Source organism: Somniosus microcephalus, unplaced genomic scaffold (assembly GCF_052327205.1).
Source record: "Somniosus microcephalus isolate GS21.2 unplaced genomic scaffold, FLI_Smic_1.0 scaffold175, whole genome shotgun sequence".
Taxonomy (NCBI): Eukaryota; Metazoa; Chordata; class Chondrichthyes; order Squaliformes; family Somniosidae; genus Somniosus; species Somniosus microcephalus.
In genome coordinates this window covers 37-23,759 of record NW_028225362.1, presented here as the reverse complement: position 1 = coordinate 23,759, position 23,723 = coordinate 37, and the positions used below count along the sequence as shown (strand labels likewise).

Genomic DNA, 23,723 nt, shown 5'->3' with positions numbered 1-23,723 from the left:
CACTTCTCCGTGGTGCCGGGCTCATTTGCCGGCACTATCCAGCGGCGATCTCCCCGTTGCAGGCACCTCCCCCTTAAGAGAAGGAGGAGGCCTGCAGTACCGCAGCCTTCCGCTCCGCAGCGGGTGGCGCAGCGGTGCCTAGAGCGCTGAAATTCAGTTTCAGCGCCCCAAGCGGGGGCGGGCACACCCTGGAATAGCGCCCGGTTCCGACTTGGGGCGCAAAAACTGAATATCTGACGGTCGCAACTGGCTCCGCGCTCAGCGCTAACTTTTGGGCGCACGCCAGCTGGCGGGCCCAAAGTGAATTTCTAGGCCTTAGACCCAGAATTGAAGAAGAAAATTAAGTTACTGATCTGGAGAATTTGGGTTTCTGCTTTGGGCCCTACAAAAATAATCTGGTTACTGCCACCCTGGGCTGTCCACACTCACCTCCCCACCCCCCACTCCCCCCGCCCCCGCCCCCGCCCCCATGATCTCAAACCTCCTCCCCCAGGACTTACCTTGCTGCCGTCCAGGCAGCCTCAGGGTCGCCCGATATTGCGCTGGCCCGCTGGTTCTATTTATATGAGGCCCGGGCCTTGAAATGGTTCGGGCCGCTGCACTCCTTATACAATAAGTTACTTTAGAAATAATTGAGGGAAGCAGACTAGAACAATGAGATAGGAACTCATTGTATGTAATTGTCTTTTAGCAGTTGTCCTTTGATAATAATGATTATAAAGAGCTTCATGTCATGATGGCCAAGCACACTGAAAAATTGGCCGGGGTTTTCCTCAGAGCTGCTCCCGCTGTAACTTCGTCGGAAGTGACTAAACGGGTCTCTGCCTGGCTTGCGTTGGCGGAGCGGGAGCAGTTTTGAGGAAATTCCCAGCCTTTACGTCCACTTCATTCTGCCAATATCCTACCAGTTCCAGCCTGCATGTGATGAGGCGTTTCTTATCAAGCGCAGTTTGATCAACTCCTTCCATTTTCTTTTCGGTAAAGGTGGAAAAATGTCTAAGAAACAAATAAACGGTTTGATTATTAATTAGAGGAGTGGGTGGATATTTCACCTCTGTTAGTGTAAGCTCAGAGTTAGGAGTTACAAGGCAGCAATTCCATCAAGTGGTTCTGATTAACAAACCTGCAATCAAGCAACTATCAAAAAACCTTGAATAAATTATTTTCAATAAATCATTTGTTATTTATTATCCTTTGCTTGCATGCAAATACTTTCAAATGTGAGATCACTACAATTGGCCTCAGCACCCCCAAGCAAGTCAAAAATCAGCCAAGATTCTTGCTCCTGATCACTATCCAGTGACCCTGCTGGAAGGTCCCTGTGCGGTCATGTTGAGTGAAGACATGATAGGACTTGGCTACGATGCCAGCTGCAGTTGCACAGCCCACCAACACACACTGTCTGTGCTTACAGATAACGAATGGACACTTGGGTGAGATAGCAGGATGCTATTGGAGCTCGTGGAATAATATCCCAACAAGCACCGGCAGGGTGGGAGGGAGAAAAGAGAAGAAAGTACAGGAGAAACTCAGGAGTTAACTCTTGGAGTTAAAACCAAGGCCGCTCGTTTCCCAACTCGTGGATATTTTAATGCTGCTGTTTCATGGGCAGGTGTGGCAACCACCTGATTCGAGCGGAAGCCTCTTAAATATTTGCAAATCGGAGCCCTGTTACTTCGGTCGGACCCAGATGCTATTTTAACTGTCTATTGTACCCAGATGCCCTGCTTAGTAAAGCCTGGTGAACACCCAGTGACCCTGCCAGGTAAGTGTAAAACTTATCTTCGTGCGGCCCCAAGAACATTTGGTCTGCTGCCGGCCCATGCTCCCGCTCCACCCCCACTCCCAACCCCAACCCCCCACCCCCCCATCCACGAAACCCTTCCGAACTCGCTGCCCACGCCTGATCTTTGTAGGCCAAAAGCCGGCGAGCTGCATCTGGATGCCTGTTTCGGGCAGGTAGCTGGCCGGCAGGATGTTAATGAGGCCCAGCCATTAAAGGGGACCAGGCCTCTCGCTGCTATTCCTGGGCGGGCAGCCTGTAGTTCCAGTCATGTGATTTGATCGCAGAAATCTCCCTTGTTCTTGTTTGAAAAATATTACTAAAAACAGAATAAACCTGTTCCTATGAACATCACCTATATCCAATATACAGATTAGCGTATGCTGTCTGCATAACAACATTGACTACATTTCAAAAGTCACTTATCGACTGTGAAGCACTCTGGGTTGTCCTGAGGAAGTGGAAACAGGCTATGTTAGTGGTTTACTATGTCATCTGACTTGTTACTGCCTAGTAACACATTCCAACCTATGCATTCTGAGAATGGGACAATCCAGCTCACCAGTGCCACAACGGAGCAGTATTTCCACACCAGTGATATTTGCATTTGCATTGCACTCGCATAACCTCCCCACATATTCAAATTGAAGTACTGTATTTGATAAAGTTATTACCTACAGCCGCTAATCTTTCCTTACCTGGAATAACTTTACATTCAAGTCAAAGTCCACGATAAAGTAATGTGACATCCTGCATAGAGAGTTAAACAATGCAATCCTTTCATTGCCCAATTAACTCTCTGTTTACATTTCCTGATTCATTTATGGTCTTTGTACTTATATTTTAAATAAAATACAGTCAAATCAATTTATATTCAAATCCAATGCACTTAAATTCTAGATAAAAGTAACTCATTACCTAGTCCCAATTTGTTCCTCAGTAAAGGCTGTCATAGCCATTCCTAATGGAGTTGAGGTTGTTAACATGAACTTCATTTGTCCACTATTTTGGTGAAGACATTAACCAGTTTATTGGAAATGAGTTAACGCCTACATTATTGCAGTGGATTCAGGTACACGAATAGACATGATCTCACCTCTAATCTTTGCAAATAGTTTTTTTTAGTTTATCCCGATGCAATGCACAATACAACCAATTCTTAGAGTGTTTTATATCCCAGAAGGAGGCCATTTGGCCCTTTACACATATACTGAAATTGCTACAGACTTAATTCCATTACTCTGTCCTTTTTCCATACTCTAAGTTTTTACTTTTCAAATAGTTATCCACTACCTTTTAAAAGCTATTATAGCTTCTGTTTTCAGCACTGTTTCTGTTAGGGAAAGCCATGCCCTAACCCTCAACGTTAAAAAAATACTCCTAACCTCTTCCTTCATTCTTTCGGTGATTATCTTAAATTTATAACCTCAAGTGGAAATAGTTCTCCCTATTTAGCGAACCAAAATCCCTTGTTATTTTGAACATCTCTATTAGATAGCCTCTTAACCTTTTCTGTTTGACTGAAAAGTGTCTCTAGCCTCTCCTCATAATTAAATCTCATCCATGTTATCGCCTTAGTAAGTCTGTGTTCTCATCATAACCTTGATCTCCTTCCTAAATTAGACTGCTTAAAACAGGACACATTGGCCTGGAAATTGCGGTCGGAGGCTTGCCGCCCACATATGTCTCCGAACCGCAAGAAAAGTTTGTACTTACCTGGTGTCTCCGGAGCTATGGCATCTTGCGGTCCTGGGCCTGTAGGCCTACGCCTGCGTAAAGGCCCATGCATCCCAGACACGCACATGGTTCACGAGCATCCCTGGGATCATGTGGGCCAGGCCAACCAATGGCGTAAGGGTTTGGTGGGTAGTTGCTGGACAGTAGTTGGGCAAATAGCCCAACCCTGCGCCAGCGAAAGTGAATTTGTAACGGATGGGTACGCCCATCAAGGAGAAACTTGACAGATCACAAGTTCCGGGATTTCGTGCATGCGCATCGCACGCGGAAACCCAGAACTTGTGGGACACTTACAACGGCATACACTATGCGTACGCAGTCATAGGCCCCGTAAAATACGGGCCAATATTCTGGCTGCTACCTAACCAATAATTTGTATACGATAGCAAAATACTGCAGATGCTGGAAATCCGAAATAACAACAGAAAACGCTGGAGAAACTCAGCAGGCCAGGCAACATCCGTGGAGAGAGAAATAGAGTCAACGTTTCAGGTCGAAACCCTTCATCAGAACTTGTATATGTTTGGCTTACCTCTTTGTTCCTATTTATAAAACCTTAGATTCCATACAGTTTTTTATAATATAGTTTTATTAACATGTTGTCTTCCGTTTAAAGATTTCTGCATCTCTACCTTGAAGTGTTTCTATTCTTCTGCTCCTTTTAGTCTTCTCCTTATTCTTCTTCCCAAAACATATTACCTCACATTCCTTCACATTAAGTTTCAGCCAAAATCTATTTGCCCAAGTGGAGCATAAACTGGTTGGGCCGAATGGCCTGTTTCTGTGCCGTATATCCTATGTATGTAATCCTATGTATTCATAAAATGTTCTTAAGCAGCTAAACAGATTGCAATGCAAATCTGGAAGTCAAAAGGCATTCAGGGTGTTTTATTAGTTTTATTGCTATATTCGCTTTGGGATGGTTAATATATCAGTCAGCCATTTCAGTATTTTACCTGCATCGGGTTATAAATTCCTTCAGGACCTCGTGCATCTTCTTATCCATTCTCGAGTCAGAAATTTTCATGCATTCTTTGATTTCTTCCAACCCTTCTTCCTAAATGTGAAGTTGAGGCAATGAACAAAGCTGTCAAGGCTCCGCCATCCTTTCTGTGCTGTTAGGCCCATTATGCTATGACCAGTTGGAATCCGAGTCACTCATTATCACCTATACTGAAACTTCAATAAATGGTACACATATTGCGTCCATTTTCACACTTCAGACCATTCTGCACAACGCACACAACGTTAAAAGTTATGATGGATACATGTGTCATGTGCATATCATATGGGATCTGTACAGAATAAAATGCACCATTTATTATGGCTGGCCTACCACCTGAAATGATCGGCAACTGAAATCCAGCTCCTCCAGCACCAACGCAGCTTTTCCTGATCTCAGATACCGGCTTCTGTTTTACAGTAGCTATACAACTTGTCCAAAAGTGGAAATGGTGGCAGCCTTAATGATGAAGGAACTGTGGGAGTTTCACTTGAGGTCAGCAAAAATAGAGCAACCAAGGCCCCGATATTTACGGGAAGGTGGGGAGGGAGTGGGAGGGCCGCAGTGGCCGCGAAACCCAGAAATGTGCGGAATGTGGCGGTCCTTTTCAATTTAACAGCAGGATCTCATTTGAATTTTTTTCTCTGTTTCCCAGCCAGCAGCCGGCCAGATTGAGAGGCTGTTGGGAGGGAAGGCCTGTGCTGAAAGGCCGCAGCTGGGAAGTGGAGAAGAGGGAGGAAGGGAGAGATCGCGGTGTGGGGGGATGGGGTGGGGGGGGGAGAGAGGGTCAGGGGGAGATAGTGGATCGGGCACTCCTGCTCTTCCTGGCCCAGAAAATAGTGCTAGAAAGGCACTTACCTTATGGATACAGCCCATCTCACCTTTTACCAGCCCCCTTAAAAGCTGTTGCCAAGCGACCAGCCACCTGAGCGCGTATTAGTCGCCCGCACACCACCCCACCTCCTTTTAACCCAGAAGTGAGCGGGTTTGAGCCAGGTTTTAAATTTTTTAAATTTTAACTTCTCACCCGACCCAAATCCACCCGTTCTTGGAGGTTAAAATTACTCCGATGGGTGGAGGTGGTCACTGATATATAGAAGGGAGAGAGGACAGATCTTTCAGGGACCCTTGAACTAATGAGAGTGAGCCAACAACTCCAGCGCAGGTAGAGCAATTTAATTAAGTAATAAAAAACTAACAAGCCTGTCAGCAATTTTGTCCAGGAAGTTAGAACTGTGCAACCGAAAGATTTGGTCCTCCCAGTGACTCTTGACATAGACACATGGCTTCTTGTTATTAAATGGCAAATAGTAGTAACTTCTGCAAGCAAAAGAAAGGAACTAAATCACAATCAGTTGATACATTTGTTACTAATGTAATGGTATCTGAGCCAAAAGTTTTGGGGAGAATTAGGGCCTGAAGGGTCAAAGGTAAGTTATATATGGTGTCTTTGTATAGATTAGAACAACTAGAACAACATGCATTTATATACTGTAACGCCTTTAATTGGAGATCTCTGTGCTCCTCCAATTCTGGCTCCTTGTGCATCCCCGATTTCCTTTGCTTCACCATTGGTGGCCGTGCCTTCAGCTGCCTAGGCCCGAAGCTCTGGAATTCCCTCCTTAAACCTCTCCGCCTCTCTCTCCTCCTTTAAGACATTCCTCAAAACCCACCTCTTTGACCAAGCTTTTGGTCACCTGTCCTAATATCTCCTTATGTGGCTCGGGGTCAAATTTTGTTTGATAACGCTCCTGTGATGCGCCTTATATAAGTGTACTATATAAATGCAAGTTGTTGTTGTTACTGTACAAAAATGTCTGAATGCACAACACAGTGGTAGAATCAGACAACATAGATGCGTGTCAAGGAAGGAGATATTAGGAGGTCCAAAAGGTGGGTTTTAAGAAAGATCTTAAAGGAAAAGAGGGAGGTGTAAGAAGGGAATTCCAGGACATGGTGGTTAAATGAGTGAAGGCACGGTTACCAATGGTGGGGTAAAAGGAGGGATGCACGAGAGGCCAGCAGCTGAGGAATGGAGTGTTCATGGAGTGGGGTTCATAGGGCTGGAGTCGGTAAGAGAGACAGGGAGGGGCAACCGCATGAAAGGATTTAAACACAGGAATGAGAATATTTAATTGTAGGCGCTGGGTGACCAGGAGCCAATGTAGGTCAGCAAGGACAGGGGTGATGGGTGAGCAGGACTTGGTGTGGGATAGGATACAGGCAGCAGAGTTTTGGATCAGCTGAAGTTGGAGCGTGGAGGATGGGGTGTCGGCCAAGAGAGCCTTTGTACCTCCGGATCTATTGTGTAAAAGCGATGATACTAAGTAACTTGTGCCTGCCACAGTAAGGAAATATCGGTGACAAGATGTTGGGTGATGTGCCTCATTGTCACTATGATCTCCTGAAATTGTTTTGATTGCTTTTGGAGGTCGGAGAAGAGTGTCCCAGAATTATTTTTCCCTGAATTGGCCTAGGGTTTATCTCTGTGGTTTTTTGCCTCTCCCAGGAACTTACGAGGCTTGTGATGGGTGGGGTCGTTGGGGTTTGTGATACTTAGTTACAACATGACTGTATGGGACAGGTTCAACAGACCAGCTGGTCTTTCCCTGTCCATCATTTTCATATGTCCGTATGAAAGATATAGGTGGGTTAATGTTGGAACTCTGGAACACACTCCACCAACTTCAGATACAGTAGAAATAGTGAAACCCATCTTCACCCTTGGATAAGGTCGGGTGGCGCCTGTGCACTCCCACTCAGTCTCTTATGGCTACTGCCAATAAAACACAATCACCCTGAAGCAGGTAATGCTACCACACTTGTACATTCAATGCCAACATTGACCGGCATCTTCCACTTCTGCATTCCCATGCCTATGATTTTCCATTTATTAATTTTAATGGGTGCAAAATTGTGGTCTGGGTGGGGGGTGTGGGGGCAGTTGCAGCAGCTCAGACCATTGGCCACTGGTGCCTTTAGGGCTCCCGTTGTAACCAGCACAACATTATGGTATGTGCTGATCACAGATATTTGCATAGGTGTTGCAGTAAAGACAGACTCGGGAAGGAATTTCCTGTCCCAGGCCATTAACATGGCCCAGGAACACCATGGGGCAAGCCTGCCCACTGGCAATGCCTAGTGCTGGCAAAAGAAATTTGAGTACAATGCCAGCATAATGGGAGTGTGCATGTGCGGAACTAAGCTTTCAGTTTTGAAGCCAGTCTACACGGAGACTAGTTTGGCATTGCTCTACCAAGACTTTGGTTTAATTGGTTAGTCCTTTCAGCTTAGTGGAACCAGTTTCACGTAGTATTTACCACATGGATTTAGTTATGTATGGAAGTGCCAAGTGCTAAAGTTACATCTTCAGGCAGCTGCTTCTGACTTGCAAACCTGAGGGTGCAGCTTACACAGTGGTGCAATCAATGCTTTGCCAACCGGCCATTCACCACAAAAATCAGCAGCTGCAACCTTTGCATCAGAGTGAACAATAGCCCAGATTTTACAGGATTCTCTTTTTTTACTTTGTTGAAATAGAATAGAATATTTTTCTCTACCTATTGCCTTCAGTTAGCAGTGGCTTCTCAGGTGTGGTAGTCGGCTTGTCAGACTCGGGTGTTTGATCTAATCCACTGCCACGCAACAGAGACGCAGTTTCTCCCTCATTCATTTCTGGTGGCCGCCATTTGATTGGAGTAGGTGGAGCAACTTCATCTATAACATTTCCATAATTCCCTGTGAAAATGAAATGCAACACATAACTTCCCCTTCTCATTCTGACCTTTTGGTCCAATAATTGCTCAGTTATTTATTATGCGACCTAAATTTATCTCTGCTTGTTTCCTGTGTTTGACCCTGCAAAGTTCATTCTTAAATGTCCTTGCTCCTGATGCATACACACACTTCCTCACAGCACCGCATTCTACTAGTAAGAAGTAAGACGATTAAAGGAGCCTTTACACTTCAAGTTTGTAAATTTATTAATGGCCCGGATTTTGCGGTCAGCGGTGAACGAACGCTGCTCGCCCTTCATTACACTTACACTTGCCCATAGGCTTTCTGTGGGCTTTTGCACTGGAACTTACGGTTCTTAAAAATCCCTAACAGGGGACGTGGGACCTGCGTGAACATAAGTACAGCAACTTCACGTCGTTGCATTTGTTTCAATGCAGCGTCTCTCAGCGAGATACTGTTCCAGGGAAGCCTCTGGAAGAGCAGGGTGTTGGGTCCGTGTTTAATAAGACACAGACTGCGGAGAAGGGTACAACAGGTGTTTACTCAACGTGGCTCACACTGCAACTGATCTGTACAGATTACTACTCAGTGCTAATACAGGTGTGGTCACTGCCGGTACTGCAGTATACATGAGCTGTAAAACATAGTTCCCCCCTTAAAAGGTATATACATTACAATTCCTCCCCTTTTAGATTAACAGTACCATAACACTCATTTAACAATTAAATATCAAACTAATTACAATTAACACTTTTAACATGCAACATTAGCTGAAAATAGTCTATTTATATATTCAGTCTTTGGGGAGGCTTCCTGATCCTTTCTGGATAGCGCCTTTCCCGAGTGTCTTGCTCTTGGTGCGGAGGCGATTCTGGCCCCCTGTCGTCGGTTGGTTCATCAGCTTCCGATGCTACTGTTTCTGGGGTAGATGCTACCTGTACATCGGGTTCATCACCAGGTACGTATGGGCGAGGCATGGGGTTGACTTGTTCCCGTGACTCTAGGATCTGGTCAGCATGGCGTCTCACGATGCTCTCCCCAACGTCCACTGTGTACATTAGTGGGCCCTGCTATGTGCATATCGTTCCTGGCTGCCGTTTTTCTGTTCGGTAGTCGTGGGCCAAGACTGGTTGCCCTACATTGAAGCTCCTTGTTGGCTTCTCATGGATGTGCTGGAATTGCTTACTCTCAACATCTCTTCGTACGTTAGGTCTGAGCAAATCCAGGCGAGATCTTAACCTTCGGTTAAAGAACATCATGGCTGGGGCCTGGTTGGTGACTGCATGTGTCGCATTCCGGTACGAGAACAGGAAATTGTCCACCTTGTGCTGCAGCGGAATGTTGTCATTGTACATAGCCTTTATTGCCTTCTTAAAGGTTTGTACGAATCTCTCAGCCAATCCATTTGTGGCTGGATGATACGGGGCGGATGTGTAATGCCTTACCCCATTCTTTTTCACGAACCTCCGGAACTCTTCGGACACAAACTGTGGTCCGTTGTGGAAGCAAATCTGTTCTGGCAAGCCATTCCTGGCAAAAATGGTCCGTAGGACTGCAATAGTTTTCTCCGTGGTGGTGTAGGACATTTTGATGACCTCAGACCATTTCGAGTGCGCATCCACGGCTATTAAAAACATTGAGTCCATCAATGGACCAGCAAAATCAATATGCACCCGTTGCCATGGAGATGAGGGCCACTCCCATGGGTGTAGAGGGGCCTGTGGTGGTGCATTTTGGACTTTCTGGCATCCTGAGCAGCTCTTGGTCAGGTCCTCGATTTGTTTATCGATTCCCGGCCACCACACATAAGCCCTGGCTAGGCTTTTCATTTTTACCCCTCCCAGATGACCCTCATGAAGCTCATTGAGCACTCTATCCCTTAACTTGGGTGGAATTACCACTCGGGATCCACACATCAAGGTCCCCCGGCACACTGACAGCTGTTCTCTTCTTGTCGAGAATGCTGGCAACAGTGAGTCGCCATGTGCTGGCCATCCCTTCACCGTCAAATCATATACCCGAGATAGTGTCGGGTCATTTCGGGTTTCCTTTTCGATACAAGCGTTAGTTACCGGTAGGTATTCAACTATAGTCGAATGGAATATTTTGACAGGATCCACTGCTGGTGCTTCCTCCGCAGTAGGCAGTGGCAGGCGTGATAGCCCATCAGCATTTCCATGCTGTTTCGTGCCCTTATATTCAATCTCATAGTGGTACACCCCTAGAAAAAGTGACCATCTTTGTAGTCATTGCGCAGTCATCACCGGAACGCCCTTCTTCGGATTAAAAATGGAGACAAGAGGCTGGTGATCAGTCAGCAAGGTGAATTTCTGCCCGTGCAGATAGTGATTGAACTTTTTCACTCCCCACACTAGGCTGAGGGCCTCCCTGTCAATCTGGGCGTAGTTACGCTCGGCTGAGGTTAGTGATCGTGACGCACAGGCTATTGGCGTCGCTGAGCCGTCCGAGAATTTGTGCGACAGCGCCACTCCAATGCCGTAGGGTGACGCATCACATGCCAACCGAATTGGTAATGCCGGGTTGTAATGGGCCAATACCTCTTTCGATGTGATTAGTGTTTTGCTCTTCTGGAAAGCTCGTCTACATTCGTCACTCCACTTCCATGGCACCCCAGTTTGCAGTAGGGTGTTCAGTGGGTGTAGTATTGTAGACAAATTTGGCAAGAACTTATGGTAGTAGTTTACCAGCCCGAGGAACGACCTCAGTTGTGACACATTTTCCGGTGCTGGAGCCTTGACTACTGCCTCAATCTTCTCTGGGGACTTATGTAACCCCTCTTTATCGATAGCGTGGACACAATACGAGATCTGTTTTCTAAAAAACTCGCATTTGGGGCGGTTAGCTCGGAGCCCATATTCCTGCAATCTAGTGAGCACCTGCTCCAGGTTGGCAAGGTGATCACTGTCATTTTCGCCCGTGACCAGGATGTCGTCCAAATAACACTGGGTCCCTGGGGTCCCTTGCAGGACTTGTTCCATTGCCCTCTGTCAAATAGCCAGAGCTGATGCTACCCCGAATACCAGCCGGTTGTATTGGTAGAGACCTTTATGGGTGTTGATTGTGAGGTATTTTTTTGATGCTTCTTCTACCTCCATTTGCAGATACGCCTGGGCCAGATCAATCTTAGTGAAGCGTTTCCCTCCAGATAGTGAGGCGAAAATGTCTTCAATCCGCGGAAGTGGATATTGTACGGTGTGAAGGATCGGGTTCACTGTTACCTTAAAGTCCCCACAGATGCGAACCTTCCTTGGTTCCCCAGGCGTGCTGCTCAATGACTTTTTCATCACAGGGACGATGGGTGTAGCCCACTCGCTCCAGTCTACCTTGGACAGTACACCTGAACGTTCCAGACTCTCCAGCTCTGCTTCGACGGCTGGGCGGATCTCATAAGGTACCGGTCTGGCCTTAAAAAATTTTGGGCTTGCATTTTCTTCAATTTTAATCGTCGCTGTCATGCCTTTTAGTGTTCCGAGTCCTTGCTGGAACACTTCTTTCGCGTCAGTTAGGATCTTTGACAGTCGCCCAGGTGTGACGTCGTCATCCTTTTTGTCAGCCACAGTCAGTGCCTGTATGGAATGCCAATCCAGTTGTATTTTCTGGATCCATTCACGTCCCAGTAATGGTGGCCCTCCATCTTGCAATACATACAGGTCTAGTTTTGGTGTTTCCTTACCGTTATATATAACGGTCACCCTTATTTTTCCTTTGGGGTAGACTTTTTGCCCCGTGTACGTCTTCAAAATAATTTTTGTGTCTCTCAAGGGTATGTGTGAGAATAGCCGCTCGTAGTCCCGTTGGTTTATGACTGTTAGGGCTGATCCTTTGTCCAATTCCATCTTTACCTGGACTCCTGCTAACTTGAGAGTGACCCAAATGGTTCGGTGATCCTCCGTTGTGATCACATTATGTAGTTTCAGACAACTCAGTTCCCTCCTTTCGGAGTCGTTATCACTCTTTTGTTCGTCTGAACTATTCTCCGTCATCTTATGTACCTTCTTGTACTTTCCTTTGGTAGGTTTCTTATTGCTGGTTTTCTTTCCCGACCTGCAGACTCGTGCTATGTGTCCTACTTTTCCACACTGTCTGCACACTTTGTCTTTGAACCAGCAATCATCCTGGTCGTGTGTTGTTCTGCCGCAGCGATAGCACTTCTCTGTTCCATATGACATTTCGTTTGTGCCATATTCTTGCGGTCTCTGTTGTATCTCTGCAGCGCCCCGTGCTGCTGCTTCATATGATACCGCAATGCTGAAAGCCTTTTCCAGCGTAAGGTCCTTTTCAGATAAAAGCCATTTCTGGGTTCCTTCACTTTGAAGCCCACACACAAACTTGTCCCTTAAGATATCTGCCAGTCCCGCTCCAAACTGGCAGTGTTTCGATAGTTTGCGCAGTTCTGTTAAATAATCAGCATTGCTTTCATCCTTATGCTGGTTCCGTTTGTGAAACTTGAATCTTTCTGCTATCAGCAGCGGTGTGGGGTTTAAATGTTCCTTTAGTATCGTTACTATGTCTTCAAAACTCTTTTCCATTGGCTTCGTTGGGGTTACTAGATTTCGTAATAAACCATACGTCTTTGCAACCATTAAATTTAACAATACCGACGCTTTCTTGTCATCTGACACCTCATTTGCCTTGCAGTGCACCTCTATTCGTTCGACATATGTCGTCCAATCTTCGACTTCATTGTCAAATGCGGTGATACTGCCACTCTTCGGCATTTTGGTTGTGATTTAAAATGGTGTCTCCCAATGGCTTAAAATGGCGTCTCCCGCGCTTTCCTTCCTCCCCTGCTGCTGCCAACGCCGCTCCCAGCGGTTCTCGTGGCAATGGTGGCGCCCTGTAGGTTTCGCACGCTTCTCCTGCGCTGCTGCCAACGCCACTCTCGGCGGTCCTCGTGGCAATGGTGGCGCCTCGCTGGTTTCTGCGCGTCTCTCTCTCCCTCTCTCCGACGCTGCTCGGCCCCTGAACACCGGCTGTACCCTGTGTGCTCTGCCCTCTCTCTCTCTCCCCCGTCGCCGCTGCTCGGCCCTTTGCTGTGCTGCTCGGTCGGGCTCTAGCCCGCCGCTGTCCGGGAAGGGCCTGCGCACTACCTGTTGCCAGCCCGTTTCGCTGGACCACCTCGACTGGAAAGCCAAGCCTGGCTCTCGACAGCCTCCCCCGCACTTCTCAAGTCTCTGCTGGATGACTGGGCGGTTGCCCGTGGTCGACGCCCGAGTCTCTGGCCTTGACCTCCAATCCACTGATACATAGATACATACATAGAAGATAGGAGCAGGAGTAGGCCATTCGGCCCTTCGTGCCTGCTCCGCCATTTAATGAGATCATGGCTGATCCTTTAATTTAGTATCCCGTCCCCGCCTTCTCTCCGTAACCCTTAACCCCTTTTGCCCGTAGAAATATATCTAATTCCCTCTTAAATATATTTAATGAGCTGGCGTACACTGCCCTCTGTGGCAATGAGTTCCACAGGTTCACCACTCTCTGAGTGAAGAAATTCCCCCTCATCTCTGTCCTAAATGGTTTAGCCCTTATCCTTAAATTATGTCCTCTAGTTCTGTTCTCACCCGCCAAGGGAAACATTCCTTCTGCATCCAGTCTGTCTAGACCTGTCAGAATTTTATACACTTCTATGAGGTCCCCTCTCAATCTTCTAAACTCCAGTGTGTACATCCCTAAACTACATAGTCTCTCCTCATAGGTCATTCCCGCCATTCCTGGTATCAGCCTGGTGAATCGCCGCTGCACCCCCTCCATGGCAAGAACATCCTTCCTCAGATGAGGCGACCAAAACTGTACACAGTACTCGAGGTGTGGTCTCACCAGTGCCCTGTACAGCTGCAGCAAGGTATCCCTGTTCCTGTATTCTAACCCTTTTGCTATGAAGGCCAGCATACCGTTTGCCTTCTTGACCGCCTGTTGCACCTGCATGCTCGCCTTCAGTGACTGGTGTACAAGAACACCCAGGTCTCTCTGTACTTCCCCCTCTCCCAATCTATTGCCATTTAAATAATAATTTGCCCTCCCGTTCCTGCACCCAAGGTGGATAACTTCGCACTTGTCCACATTATAGTGCATCTGCCATTTATCCGCCCAATCGCCCAGTCTGTCCAAATCGCTCTGGAGCTTCCTGGTCTCTTCCTCTGAGCCCACCCCACCTCCTAGTTTAGTGTCGTCTGCAAATTTGGAAATGCTGCATCCGACTCCCTGATCCAGGTCATTAATGTAAATTGTGAACAGCTGGGGGCCCAGGACAGATCCCTGTGGTACCCCACTTGTTACTGCCTGCCATTCAGAAAATGAGCCGTTTATTCCAACTCTCTGTTTTCTATCTGACAGCCAGTTCCCTATCCACGCCAAAACTTTCCCCTTTATCCCATGAGCCTCAATTTTCCATGCTAATCTTTTATGTGGGACCTTATCGAAGGCCTTTTGGAAGTCCAGGTACACCACATCTACTGGCTCTCCCCCATCTATTCTACCAGTTACTCCCTCAAAAAATTCCAATAGATTAGTCAAGCACGATTTACCCTTTGTAAATCCATGTTGACTCTGTCCTATCCTGTCCCCATCTCCAAGAACGAATCCCCGGGAGGTGATGCAGAGTTGCAGGTAGGTTCGAACCTGCCTCGTCGCCAATGTTGCGTCTGTGTATAATAAGACACAGACTGCGGAGAACGGTACAACAGGTGTTTACTCAACGTAGCTCACACTGCAACTGATCTGTACAGATTACTACTCAGTGCTATATACAGGTGTGGTCACTGCCGGTACTGCAGTATACATGAGCTGTAAAACATAGTTCCCCCCTTAAAGGTATATACATTACACAGGGCAACTTGGACAGCAACTTCCTGATTGCCGCGTTTATCTGCACATGTGCAGTCGCCGGAAGTTGCTGTCTGATTTACTCCTTAATAGCGGTGAGTGCTACTAGCCTCACCGTTATTTTTAACCACAAAATCCTGGCCATTGTAGGAGTAATGAGGAAAGAATAGATTCCACCAAGTTCAGAGGGATGTAGGGAGGATAATTGTGTTTTTACTTTTTCACAATTTTACACCGGTTTATATTCGGATGCTGTTGTACACTTCAATCACACAAACATTTGCTGCAACTGCCCCCACACCCCCAACCCAGACCACAATTTTGCACCCATTAAAATTAATAAATGGAAAATCATAGGCATGGGAATGCAGAAGTGGAAGATGCCGGTCAATGTTGGCATTGAATGTACAAGTGTGGTAGCATTACCTGCTTCAGGGTGATTGTGTTTTATTGGCAGTAGCCATAAGAGACTGAGTGGGAGTGCACAGGCGCCACCCGACTTATCCAAGGGTGAAGATGGGTTTCACTATTTCTACTGTATCTGAAGTTGGTGGAGTGTGTGCATACTCCCAGCTTTCCTCTTATATCTTCCCTACCGTTCCCCTGGAGGGTATGTTGTTGTGAGGGAGGCATTGTTGAACAGCTGTTACTGTTCATTGGAATAAAATGTCATTGTGTCATTGTAGGGTGAAATGCTTTCTCACCCTGCACTCGGTGACTGCTCGGGATTATCACTGTGCTCACAATTCAGCATTTACTGATGCAGCAAAACACTGGTTTGAGTATCTTTCATGGTCAATCATGTAAGTAAAGAGAGCAAATTGTGTCTCCTTACCTAAAGATACCTCAAAGCTGATTGGCTTTTCACCAATTTTCCTGTCGATCATTGTTGCTTCAAAAATCGTACCAAACAGAAGAAAATCTTGTACAGTTTCCTCATCAATCTGAAAAAGGCATGTGTTAGTCATAGCAGGTAATACTGAGAAGATAAACAGTAAATACAGAATCATCATAAAATCTGTATTTCGTCCAGTTTTTCCAAATGACTGAAGTAGCGGAGATAAAATTGAACAGGATTTCTTTTAAAATGGGAATATTTATTGCCATTCTTCCTTTCCTAAACTTTGTTTTTCCCCAATGCCTTTTATTTGGATTGAAATCACACTTAATATATTATTGAACTTAATATCAGATATTAAGTGAAATATTAAGGGGTAGAAGTTGGTTTGTGTTGCACCTGTTTTTTGGGTGTAAAGCGACCACAAAGTATACTAATTTAGCAGTGGGACGGCTCAAGCCTGCGCAGCCATTGGTCCTGCTGCTAAATGCTTAGGACTCATTTTTTTAAACGTCCTGGCAGCCGCCTAATATGTGTGTTGGGCTCCTTGAATTTGTTGATGCAGGGCCTGACACCTGTGGAAGGACCCCTCTACAAGATGAGTTACCAATGGCCAGAGCAGGCATTGGGCCGGCCACGTTCAGCATTCTTCAGCAGCCAGCTAAAGGTAAGTTAGATTTCATTTTTAAAAACTCTCTGTGGAGCCAGGAGGACCTGGAGTGCGCCGCCCAACTCCATTCATTTCTAACCCTGTGTAGTAAAACCTTCATTATAATAGTACAAAATTTCTTTATTCACTAACATTTTAATGTACTTATTACCAGCATGGCACCGTGCACTTTCAAACCTCCTTGGTTTGCACACAGCAGCTGCTCACTCCACACAGTACGTCAGCTGGAGCAATGTAGCTGTTCTGCACTGCGGACCTCTGAACTACTGGTAGAAATATTACTGGTCAATACAAAATGTGCTTACAACTAGGACAACCGAGTATGTGGGGAAGGTTAGCTGTGCCTTCTGAGATGGAGTCTCCTACAGTGGTGAAGCTGGCAGCCTGATAGAGCTGAAGAGACTTCCTGCGACAGTGGCAGCATTCCTGAGCAGAACGATATGGAAGGTTAAACATATTGAACTGACGGAATAGCCCATTTTAACTTAGATGCCTAGGTCTGAACTTGGTTTTTTAAGAGCATTCCATATCCTGACAAAACTAAACAACAGCGGCCTTGACATCCTTCCTAAAGTGCGGTGCCCAGAATTGGACACAATATTCCAGCTGAGGCCTAACCAGTGATTTATAAAAGTTCAGCAAAACTTCCTTGCTTTTGTATTCTATGGGCTCAATTTTGTCAATGGGGAGCTTTTGGAGGCGGAACTCCCACTTTTTGGGTTGTAGTCCCACCTCCATCAACTTGTGGCCAACCCAGCGGGCTCAGCAGGCCAATTAAGGGACACCTGGTTACTGGTGACGTCAGCGATTGACATTTCATCTGTCAAGAGCTTTTGACAGATGAAAAATTAGCGTTTGACAGCTCTGTGAAGCTGTCAAACACTGACAATCTGTCTTCTAACTTGAGTCCTTCTACTCAGACTCAGTTAGAGATCTCTCCAGATCAGAAAGCAGAGGCTGCAGCTTTTGACAGTTCAGTGGCCATTCTGCTTTCTGTGCCGGTGAGCTGAGGGACTCCCAAGAACTGAAGGAAGGAAGCCTGCAGGAGAAAGTAAAGGTAAGTAAAACTTATTAAAACACTTTACACTCACCTCACACACTTACCCCTTGCACACATGCACCCATCACTCACCTGCACAATGGACATCTCGACCCCTCCAACCCCTGCAGACCGACGGTCCGCCTCGCTAACTTGGCGTGGTTCGGAGCCGTCGGACAGCCCACACTTCAGGGCTAAAAATAGGGATTAGGCAAAAAACTGCCTGTTAACTACCTGTTAACAGGCAGTTAATTAGCACTAATCTCCTTCCCGCCTCGGGGATGCAGCTCCCAGCACAGGTCGGGTACCCGCCTCCTGGGACATTGGCACGGAGGCGGGTTGGGGGCGGGATGGGTTCCTGCCCCCCGATTCTGCAATTTTCCCACCTCTCCCGCCTCCAAACCCGCCTCCTCGGGGCTTGGAAAATCGAGCCCTATGGCTCTATTTATAAAGCCATGGATTCCATTTGCTATTTTTTTTAAAAACAGCCTTATCAACTTGTCCTGCCACCTTCCTTGTTAAGCATCTAATTGTATCATTCATTTCTAATTTCCTGGAAATGAATAACTATTGGAGAAAGCTAAGGGGGAACAAATTGGATGAAGTTAGTGAAAATTAACATTCATTATTGACACTGTACCTGCGCTGCATACAGATTCAAATCCATGTATTCTTGTAAAAAGAAACATTTAAAATCTCAATGATAAGGTTGACAATGTGTAATATATATTTTAAATTTTCAGACGCTCAATAGACCTTTGTTACCATTAAAAGTATGTGAGCTGCACAAAATGTTTAAACAATTTTGCTTTACTATGAAACTAAGCAAGAGATTAATGTGTGTCTGTAATTCTCATAAGTAAAACCCTAACCCGTGAAGTAATTAAATTAAAGGGAACTAGCATGAAACTATCTGAAATTAACCTTTCTGCTTCTTCTGATTCTAACAAAAGTCTTGGAGATTGCAATCAAACTTGAAATTAATGTATCAGTAATAAACTTTAAGGAAAAAAAGTAACAGAGACCACAACTTCATTCCTTCTCCACTTATCCCCAGATTAACATGAAAGAACTGGTGAGGAGAGATTGGGTCGACTCGGCCTGTATTCACTAGAGTTTGGGGATCTCATTGAAACGTATAAAATTCTGACAGGGCTAGACAGACTGGATGCAGGGAGGATGTTTCCCCTGGCTGGGGGGTCTAGAATGAGGGGTCACAGTCTGAGGATACGGGGTAGGACATTTAGGACTAAGATGAGGAGAAATTTCTTCACTCAGAGGGTGGTGAACCTGTGGAATTCTCTACCACAGAAGGCTGTGGAGGCCAATTCACTGAATAAATTTAAGAAGGAGATAGATAGATTTCTAGACACAAAAGGCATCAAGGGGTATGGGGAGAGAGCGAGAATATGGTATTGAGATAGAGGATCAGCCATGATCGTGTTGAATGGCGGAGCAGGCTCGAAGGGCCGAATGGCCTACTCCTGCTCCTATTTTTCTATGTTTCTATGTTTCTATGGTGATTGTAAAACAAACCCAAGAAGAAGACTCTATTGGTTCCACTTCAACTTCAGTAGAGTTTGTCTTATCAGAAGAGCTCGAGGTTTTGGATTCTTCAGCTGTGGGCGACGTCTTTTGGTCTTTCCCAGATTTGGGCTCTTTAGGCACAATCTTCAATTCCTTTGCAACCTTAGAGAATCTTGACTCAGCTGCCCCGGCTGCCAGAATCTCCACTGTAATTTCAATCAGGAGACGGCCCCTGAATGATACTCCTTCTCCAATACCCATATTGAGCTCCTGATTATCATCCATTAGGGTATAATTGCGGGTTGAGCCGTACAAATTGATCCACGCTGGTCCAAAAGTTGGCAAAAATCCTTAAAGAAGCACACAATGAAGTTTTTCTGGATATCAATTTTCATTTTATATCATTTTTTGATTTTGTAATATTAACATTTTATTTAATGTTTTTGTTCATTTGTTTTTGTCTTTATTATTTGTATTCCACCACCGCACACACCCACACTCTCATTCCCCCGGTAGTCTCACTGTCCAAACTATGCTCCTCCTCAGTGTGGAGGGGAGGTGGGAAGGTCCAACATTTGACATCTGCATGCATATCATTTTAACAATGTTCCTTGATTAACCACCAGGAGTCACACTTAAATGGTGAAGGAAGGGACCTAGCCCCACCTCACAGACCAGATTATCTTGCTTCTGCTAGAAAACTCAGCAAAACTATCCCTCTGGAAATATCCCAAATCTCATAGTCATTCGAGGCTACAATTGTAACTTGGGTCTCTTGGTAGGTACTCCCAAGACTAGTGTTGTAACTATCAAGCCATCCTTTTTTCTTGAATTAATGATAAGAATACAAAGAATTTTTAGGCAAAGGCCATTAGGCACAAGCCCATTCCATTTTCAGAACTCAACCCCACCCACCTGTCTCCTAATTATATTCTTCAGTCCCTTCTCTCTCCAAAATGCATTTAATCATCTCTTGGACTCATTTAAACAGTCTGCTTTAATGTTCTGCCCTAAATACTCATTCCACAACTATATTATCCTTTGGGGAAAGTGTTCCATCTGACTTTTCTTAATTCCTAATTGCTTAATTTTAACTTCAATCCCCTGGAATTTTAATCCTTCATCATAATGAACAATTTGCTTAAATCGATTTTATCAATTCTGCATAATCCTGAAAATTTCAATGTCATCATCTCAAAATCACTCTTCCAAAGAAACAAGCCTATTTTCTAAACCATACCTTACTTAAAGATTCCACACCAAGAATAGTCTTTGTTTTTCATCTGCGTGCCCTCTCAAGGGAAATAAAATCATTCCTCTGATTTAGTGCCCTGAAATTGCACACAGTATTCCCAGCGGGGTCGAACCACTATAATAGTGGTCATTTTCTCAAATTGTGCACCAGGCATGGAGCCTCACCCACCACAAGCACAGATCAGAAATTTTGCCATACTTTCCACAATGTTCCATCTATTAAAATTAATGATTGGAAAATTGTTGGGGGTGCCCCCAAATTCCTGGCTGCCAATGCCAGCAGGCGCGATTCTGAGCCAGGAGTGCAATTTAAGAAAATTGCCCCTTATAACTCTTACGGTTTGTATTTTGTCACCCTCCTGATGAGAGCCAATACCTTATTTATATTTTTTGCCACAACTATAACTCGCAGATCTTCTGAAATCTGAAGAATTCATTTGAAAGTCTTAAATATAGAAATCGAGAATAGCAATATTATCAACAAAAACACCATCTTGCTGCTGCCGATATATGTAATGGCTTTAACTATCAAGCATTCAATAGTTTTTATTTTGAACTCCAGTGAGCCTAGTCAATCATTAAATGCTTACATAACATTTATTTTATAATGAAAATTTAAAGGAACATTTTCTTTGACAGGAAATTGATTTTTTGCTGAGAAATTTCACAAGTTTTCCTGACAAAGTTGACAGAAGTGGAAAAGGTAGAAGCAATGGAAGGGGTGAAAATGATAGACAGGATGTACGAGAAAGGCTAGGAATGCTTAGAGTGGATAAGTCGCCTGGTCCTGATGGCTTGCATCCCAGGTTGCTAAGGGAATTGGGGGAGGAGATAGTGGAAGGGCTTGCCATAATTTTCCAATCTTCCCTAGATGTGGGGGAGGTGCCTGAGGATTGGAAAGTGGCAAATGTGACACCATTGTTCAAGAAAGGGTGGAAGGACAATCCTGGTAACTACAGGCCAGTCAGTTTAACATCAGTGGTGGGTAAAGTTTTAGAAACAATAATCAAGGAAAAAATTAACGGGCACTTGGAGAGGTTTAAGCTAATTAAGGAGAGCCAACACGGATTTGTAAAAGGCAGATCGTGTTTGACCAATCTAATTGAATTTTTTGATGAAGTAACAGAGAGGATTGATGAAGGGAATGCAACGGATGTTGTCTACATGGATTTTCAGAAGGCGTTTGACAAAGTACCACTCGAGGCAGACCTCCATTCTGTTGTTAATAAAATTGATGCGCTATCAATTACTCATAAAAGACTGAGAGTTAGAAGGGTAACTAAAGGCTTTTATTAACAACAGAATGGAGGTCTGCCTCGAGTGGTCGACCGGTCCAGGATACAAGGGCTGGGGAGCAGTCACCTTTATACTAGGACCTGTGGGAGGAGTCAGCCGAGGCATGTCCAGGCATGTACACAGTGGAATACAAACAGGACAAACAGGAATACAAACAGTGGTTTACCACAGGCTGGTTAACAAAATTGAGGCTCATGGAATAGGTGGGTCAGTGGCAGCTTGGATAATGAATTGGCTTAAGGACAGAAAACAGCAAGTTGTGGTAAATGGCTGTTTTTCAGACTGGAGGATGGTAGACTGTGGTGTTCCCCAAGGGTCAGTGCCGGGGCCACTGCTTTTTTTGATATATATAAATGACCTGGATATTGGAATACAGAGTAGAATTTCTAAATTTGCCGATGACACCAAACTTGGGGTGTGGCAACCAGTGATGATGATACTAATCGACTGCAACAGGACATAGAAAGGCTAGCAGAATGGGCAGACAAGTGGCTGATGGAATTTAATACAGAGAAGTGTGAGGTGATGCATTTTGGCAGAAGGAACAGGGAGAGGCAATATACACTTAATGGCACAGTTTTAAAGAGTGTGCAGGGACAGAGGGACCTGGGAGTTAATGTGCATAGGTTCCTGAAGGTGGCAGGACATATTGAGAGAGTGACTAACAAAGCATATGGGATGTTGGGCTTCATAAATAGAGGTATTGAGTACAAAAGTAGAGAAGTTATGCTGAACCTTTATAAAGTGCTGGTTAGGCCATAACTGGAGTATTGCATCCAGTTCTGGTCATCACACTTTAGAAAGGATGTGAGGGCCCTTGAGAGGGTGCAGAGTAGATTTACCAGACTGGTTCCGGACATGGGGTATCTTAGCTACAAGGACAGGTTGGAGAAGCTGGATTTGTTTTCATTAGCGCAAAGGAGGTTGAGTGGTGATTTGATAGAGGTGTACAAGATTATGACGGGTTTGTATAAGCTAGACGGGGAAAGGCTGTTCCCACTAGTTGATGGTACAAGGACTAGGGGACACAGATTTAAGGATTTGGGCAAGAGATACAGGGGGGATGTGAGGAAAAACTTGTTTACGCAGCGAGTGGTGATGACCTGGAATTCGCTGCCGATGGAAGTGGTGGAAGCGGAGACACTCAATGTTTTCAAGGGGAGACTGGATAGGCACTTGAGGGAAATAAACTTGCAGGGCTACAGGGATAGAGCGGGGAAATGGGACTGACTGGATTGCGCTACAGAGAGCCGGCACGGACTCGATGGGCCAAGTGGCCTCCTTCTGTACCTCTATGACTCTATAAGTGGTTCTCACCATTATCTCCATCCTGTTCATTTGATATTTTCTTCAAGTCAATGTAATGAGTTCCTATGGCAACGTCATTAACATTCCCTTCGTCCCACACCTGAATTTTGACTCGACGGCAGAGTGGTGGAAACATTTCTTTGAAAATGATCTGTTCATTCCAGACAGGTTCAGCACAGTTTTTCTGCACAGATGTTCGGCCCTGATGACCAGAAGGAAATAGTAAGAATGAGAGTCTCTGTCACGAACAGAGTGGAGAGAGTAAACCATTCCAATCCGACAACTTTCCAACAACTTTCACATCATGGGCTCTCAAAGGAATCTTAACCGGCCAAATTCAACATTTGGGGGTGATTTTGCCAGCCCTGGGGAGGCAGGTATGGAGGCGGGACTGCCGGGAAAATGGCAGAATTTGAGGGTTTGAAAATAATTTGCCTTTCTAGGCATCTTCTGACCTGGTGAGGGCGCTAACCAGATGGTTACCGGGGCTCCAAGGGTTAAGTTGTGAGGAGAGATTACATAAACACGGCTTGAATTCCCTGGAATATAGAAGGTTAAAGGGTGATTGGAATGAGATTTTAGGATTTTGAGTGGAATTGATAGGGTAGAGGGAGAGAAACATTTTCTGCTAGTGGGAGTGTCTAGGACAAGAAGACATAACCTTAAAATTAGAGCCAGGCCATT

General features: G+C 45.3%; 1 protein-coding gene across 1 annotated transcript in view; it reads right to left on the bottom strand.

Annotated features, from left to right (window-relative positions):
- Positions 1 to 23,247, bottom strand: part of LOC147082100 (fer-1-like protein 6) — a 199,852-nt gene extending 176,605 nt beyond the window's left edge. Inside the window, exons 1-7 of the mRNA XM_085980446.1 lie at positions 23,049 to 23,247; positions 19,191 to 19,531; positions 15,943 to 16,051; positions 8,084 to 8,261; positions 5,723 to 5,843; positions 4,477 to 4,577; positions 906 to 996 (exon numbers count right to left, since the gene is read on the bottom strand). Of these exons, the coding sequence (XP_085836572.1) occupies positions 906 to 996; positions 4,477 to 4,577; positions 5,723 to 5,843; positions 8,084 to 8,261; positions 15,943 to 16,051; positions 19,191 to 19,531; positions 23,049 to 23,175 (1,068 nt within the window). The 5' untranslated portion in view covers positions 23,176 to 23,247. The remainder of the gene's footprint in view (positions 1 to 905; positions 997 to 4,476; positions 4,578 to 5,722; positions 5,844 to 8,083; positions 8,262 to 15,942; positions 16,052 to 19,190; positions 19,532 to 23,048) is intronic.
- Positions 23,248 to 23,723: the final 476 nt, after the last annotated feature.